This window comes from Sinocyclocheilus rhinocerous, unplaced genomic scaffold, assembly GCF_001515625.1.
Source record: "Sinocyclocheilus rhinocerous isolate Xijiao unplaced genomic scaffold, SAMN03320098_v1.1 scaffold198, whole genome shotgun sequence".
Taxonomy (NCBI): domain Eukaryota; kingdom Metazoa; phylum Chordata; class Actinopteri; order Cypriniformes; family Cyprinidae; genus Sinocyclocheilus; species Sinocyclocheilus rhinocerous.
This window is the reverse complement of record NW_015635035.1, coordinates 110,147-116,154: the sequence shown is the minus strand read 5'-3', so window position 1 is coordinate 116,154 and position 6,008 is coordinate 110,147. Positions and strand designations below refer to the sequence as shown.

The window sequence follows — 6,008 nt, the reverse complement described above, 5'->3', positions numbered from 1 at the left end:
ACTGTATAAATTAAAGATTAATCTTTATTAAAGTTACAAAAGCTATTCAATCGAGCAGTGAGTGATTTCCTTGTTGTTGCTGTTTGATTAATATTAAGAGAGTGCTGTCACTTTAAGAGAATGCACTGATCCAGTACGTTCAGCCGGCTATGTCTGCTATAGGATACTTACCAAGACGGGCATTTTGACATCATTTTTGTGCGAATTTGTCCATTTAAACACAATACTTCAGAGAGAGCTTAATATTTGCGCGTGTTCTGAGGTGCGGGTTTGCGCGCTTCGGATGAGCGCACACACAAACCTTCTCACTGCGCGCACGAGCACGCGTCCTCTGACTCTTGAATGTTTAAACTGGCAAAGCTTAAATGAGTTTAGCTTAAACAATAAACACAGATAACGTGTGCTGTTCAGGCCTCACCTGTGCGTGTGCGCTACCAGCACCTGGGTGATGACGGAATAAATGCTCATATTCCAGCATACAGCATTCGCATTGAACAAGAGTGAATGGTTTGTCCACGTTTTTTTTTTCATTGCTGTTGTTGTAATGTATTGGTAAGCCAGAATGCGAATCCATCAACAGAAACATATATTAGCCGAACCCTGTTTGTTTTACGTGTTATTTATAGCAAACCATATTACAGATGCGTTGTCAGATTTAAGTTGAACCGCAGTCCTAGCATGTGCCGAACCGTGTGTGGAGAACCGTACGGTTCGATTTTTTTCCACGAAACGTTCCACCCCTAATTTACAGTAATATCAAGTAGCTAAATCATGGTACTTGGCAGTGTTATTTTAGCATAATTGAGATTATATATGTTTTGAATTATTTAAATTAGTGTTTATTTTTTCATTTTTTTATTTCATTTTATTGAAATTTAAGTTATACAGTTTGAGTATTATTGTTGTGTCTTTTTAAAATGTCTACATAGCTATTAATTTTAAATTTATTTTTTCTTATTCATTTTTTATTTTAAATATAGCTAATTTAGCACATCAAGTTTAATGAGAAAATGAGAAATGGTGCAACTAGAAGTTTATTTATTTATTTGTTTAATATTTAGTTCTATTTCAGTTGAATTTTATTTTATTATTTCAAGAAACATTTTTTAAAGGTTTTAGTTTTAGTTAACTACCATGCAAATAACTGTGATTTAACTAAAGCACACTGGCTACTTAAAAACTCAAACTCTTTGATATGTCCTGCCCAAACTTCCTGTTCTTTTGGGAAACATGTCAACACTGGAAAGAAATCCCACAGCTCTAAAAAGACGTTAAACTTCAGTTATCCGTTTCAAAGACAATGACTGGTCAAGCTATTTTTGCACCAACCTTGACTGTATCTCAACGCACCTTTCTGACCATCTCTGTCATACACCTTCATGTGTACCACTCCGCTGGTCTTATTGCGCAGCACTGCCGGGTTACGTCCATCCCGTTTGGCGACCGTTCCCAGCTGAGCCAGATCGTCATCAGCCCACCACAGCTTGCCACCTGGAAAAACAGATGAATTATTCATTTCCCAAAGTCACAGAACAAGCAGGTCTGGCTGCCAATGGAGGCACATTCCATTATCGTTTGTTTGTCCCTTTTATACCACATGCATATAATCCGGTGGTGTGCTGTGCTTTTTAGATGCCAAAACTATGCTACGCCACAGTGTATGGGTGGGCGAGGGAGGTGGTGGGAGAAAGTGAGCGAGTAAAGTAAAGAGATAGGACTTGAGCATTATGCATGTTCCCTTCCCAGTGTGAGTCAATGAGGCAAAGCTCAGGGCGGCCTGGCTACGTGCCCTGGCTGAAGACAAGGACTCTTCATTCACAAAGCCATCAGAGTGCATCTATTCTCACAGCGGCGCTGTGGCTAGCAAGCCCCTCGTGTTGTTTCCGCTCTGTAAGGCTGAGTGTGCCACAAAGGGCCTCAGAGATTGTCCTTGGCTCTGAGCCTAGACCATATCTGTCTGCTGCAGGAATACAGGAGAGCCGGAGACAGTCGTAGCCATGCAACCGTAAAATTAAACACATATTTGTATTTGTTAAAATATAGAGGGATTCAATGAACCGAATGGCATTGAATGCATTGGATGAAATAAATTAATCAACAAAATCACAGTTTCAACCCAAATACCACATACTGCTATGCGATTGCTACAATAAAACTGTACTCACTTTGGATTAGCAACTTAAAAATAACATTACAAAGACTTTAAAAGCTTTTTTTATGGTTGATGGACATTCCAACAAGTTATTAGGTTTTACAATAGTAATAATAATTGTAGTAACTATAGTTCAAAAAGGAAATAAAAAAGTCACTTTGGGTTAGCAACTTAAAAATAAAAAGACAAAAATTTTAAAAACTTTTTTTTTTTTTTTACTGTTGATTTTTTATATGTTGAACTTTCTATTTATCAGAAAATCCTTCCACAGGAATAAAAAAAATAATAATTAATTAAATAAATAATACAAACTTAATAATCAAGTGAAAAAATAAATAGCACAACTGTTTTCAACACTGATAATAATAAGTAATGTTTCTTAAACACTAAATTAGAATATCAGAATGATTTCTAATGCATCATGTGACAATGAAGACTGAAGTAATGGCAGTTAAAAATTCTGCTTTGTCATCTCAGGAAATATAATATATTAACATAGAAAACAGTTATTTTAAATTATAATAATATTTCACAATCTTACTGTTTTTAACTTATTTTTGACCAAATAAATGGAACCTTGGTGAACATTTAAACAAACAAACAAACATTTATAAAAAAAATAAATAAATAAATAAATAAACAAAACAAAAAAACCTTACCGACCCCAAAACTTGTGAACCAAAGTGTTTATATATTATGCAGCAATGCATTTGTACACCTATAACTTGTACCCTAAAATGCTGTCTCTGTAGGCAGCACACTAGGTTTTAAAACAGACCAATTGTATACTGCATGCTTAAACCCTTTCATATGTACACATTTAATGATGAGTACAAGCACAAATATTTTTCCACAGGACATTCCTCCTCCATAAACCAGAAACAAATACTAGTGTCATTTAGACCACAGTGAGCCTCCAAGAAGATATTTGCTTTCTGTAGTGAGGCCAGGTGTGTATAAATGACATCCTACCCTGAGCAGTCAGAAGAGTATTTGACATTCAAAGATTGCTTGCATAGGTCATCACTGCAGTCAATATTAATCTTTACATGTCCGGGGTGAGAGACATCAATGATTGCTTCTGGGTGTAATGTCCACATAAACTGTTTGATCACAGACCAGCACAGGTCTTAAGGTGACACACAGCCCACTAAACAGCAGCTTGCACTTCCCTGAGTAGTCACATCCCATTAAAGATTGTACCAGGAGAAGGTGGCGAGATTGCATCCTGTCAGTAAAATTGCTTTCATTTCTTCAGTCATCATGCTCTTCAATTACTGCTTCACGGTCTAATAACGGATGTGACTTTGATGCAAGGCGGCCATTGGATTTTTTTTCCCCCTAATAATGATGCTGCATCTTTCAACCAGCCGCCGTTCCTATCGATCTCCTGATCATCTGTCTCTGCTTCATTTCCCCTGAAAACCTCGCTGTAACGATAAGGCCTGTCCCTCAACACATCCTACAGGGTGCTTGATTTTACTGTGCCAGGTGGCTGAAATCGTAAACCATTTCCCTTGCGGCAAGACCAAAGTAAATTTACAGGAACATCAACTGATGGCGTGTTATACAGGTTAACCTTGGCAAATGCCCTAATTTATGTCTCTTTTGCTGGGAGGGAAATAGTGCCGATAGAGACCAAAAATCTTATGCAATTTGTATCAAACATCGAACAGCTACCACCCTAGAAGCATCACATGGAAATAATGGAATTATTTGGTTTCATTCAAGTTCAAAACATGGATAAGAAAAGCTGTCATTTTGGTATTTAAGTATACCCGATAAGAGATAAGCAAATAATTATAATAAAAAATGTATGTACTGTATGTGGCTGTCACATACATCTTAAAAACCTTCAGGTTTTAGACTCGCAACCCGGCGTCATATTTGCTGAATGAAATCCAATACTAAATTCTTACTAATTTTGCGGATCTGATTCTAAAAATAGTGCCTGTTTCACACTTGTATCATCCTTCAATCACCAGAAACCTGCTCCAAAGAGATGACTCCTATCTTCCTTTGAGCCAGATTACAACTACTTGTTAAATTCTCAGCCGATTTTCACATGTATGAATGATTCTGAAGACACAATTTTATGTTTAATCCAGGGTTCAAGGTTAGAATTATGGCCAATACCTACATCTGCTACATCTGTTGGTGTTTTACTACAATCAAGCAGTATAAGAAATTACAGATTTAGTGAAAAATAAATAAAATAAAAATCTATTAAATTAAATTAAATTAAATTAAATTAAATTAAATTATATTAAATTAAATTATTAAATTAAATTAAATTAAATTGTTTTTATGTAAAATTCCATTACATTAATTTGAACATATTTTCCATTCCTTTGCTGATCGTAAATTAGATTATACATACTTATTTTTGTCATTACATCTGAAACTTTTGATATTTGACTGCTTTGTTACTTTGATAATTGCAGATACATATAATTGTACACAAATTAAATTAAATTAAATTAAATTAAATTAAATTAAATTATTAAATTAAATTAAATTAAATTGTTTTTATGTAAAATTCCATTACATTAATTTGAACATATTTTCCATTCCTTTGCTGATCGTAAATTAGATTATACATACTTATTTTTGTCATTACATCTGAAACTTTTGATATTTGACTGCTTTGTTACTTTGATAATTGCAGATACATATAATTGTACACATATAATATACATATATTATAATTTATAAAACATTATTTTGTGAAAAAAAATGTGATACAAAGTTTTCATTAATATTTTTTAAACTCGGCATAATCAAATTAAGTAATGTTAGGCCTAAACTATTATGTAACACTTTAGTATAGGGACCAATTCTAACTATAATTGCATATTAGCATGCCTATTATTAACCTACTGGCTGTTTAATAGTACTTACGTATAAAGCACATATTCTGAATGACCATATTCTACATTCCTAATCCTACCCAATACGTAAACTTAACTACCTTACTAACTATCTATTAATAAGCAGCAAGTTAGGAGTTTACTGAGGCAAAGGTCATAGTAATTGTTATTATTATTACAATTATTATATCATTGTTGCTTTTGTTAAAATAATCACAAGATGGTCACAAGATGAATATTCAGATTTTTTATTGTTTTATTCAAACAATTATGAAAATTTTTGCATTTAGATACAGAAGAACTTTGCCTGTTGAATATTAAAAACAATTGAACAAACAAAAAATCTGGATCTCCATGTCTGCCATGCAAATCGTCTCGGTTACGTATGTAACCCTCATTCCCTGAAAAAGGGAATGTAGATGTCACCTCGGTGACCGACGAATTGGGATCTCGCTTAGAGAGACCAATCCACTTCGAGTGTAAACTAAATGAGCCAATGCACATTGGCATGCGATGATTGCATCCAGCTGCCGCTGATCACAGCGTGAGCATGAAAAGGCAGCCGGTGCAACGAATACCAGGTTTTCGCTGAGGAGCCGAGCCGGTGACCCGGCCGCTCAACAGCGTGAGCATAAAAAGGCAGCCGGTGCAACGCATACCAGGTTTTCGCTGAGGAGCCGAGCCGGTGACCCGGCCACTCAGCGGTGGTACAGCAGTCGTGGCAACGGGACGTGACGTCTCCATTTCCTCCTTCAGGAACGAGGGTTACATACGTAACCGAGACGTTCCCTTTTGAGTCATGTCGGTGACCGACGAATTGGGATCCCTACCAAAGCGCCATGGATGCTGCCCCTTCCAGTGTCCTGTGCGAGCCGCCTGCGCCCCTTTGTGGTGTAGGCCGGGGCTCGCAACAAGAAGACCAGTCACTGTTGTCATAGCACTACCCACTCAGTGAGATTGGATAACACTGGGAAAACGTACCCATT

The 6,008-nt window shown here is 36.1% G+C and overlaps 1 protein-coding gene across 1 annotated transcript in view; it reads right to left on the bottom strand.

Moving 5' to 3' along the window:
• Window positions 1-6,008, bottom strand: part of LOC107746259 (low-density lipoprotein receptor-related protein 1B-like) — a 182,606-nt gene that overhangs the window by 85,411 nt on the left and 91,187 nt on the right. Inside the window, exon 31 of the mRNA XM_016560390.1 lies at window positions 1,351-1,491. Within this exon, the coding sequence (XP_016415876.1) occupies window positions 1,351-1,491 (141 nt within the window). The remainder of the gene's footprint in view (window positions 1-1,350; window positions 1,492-6,008) is intronic.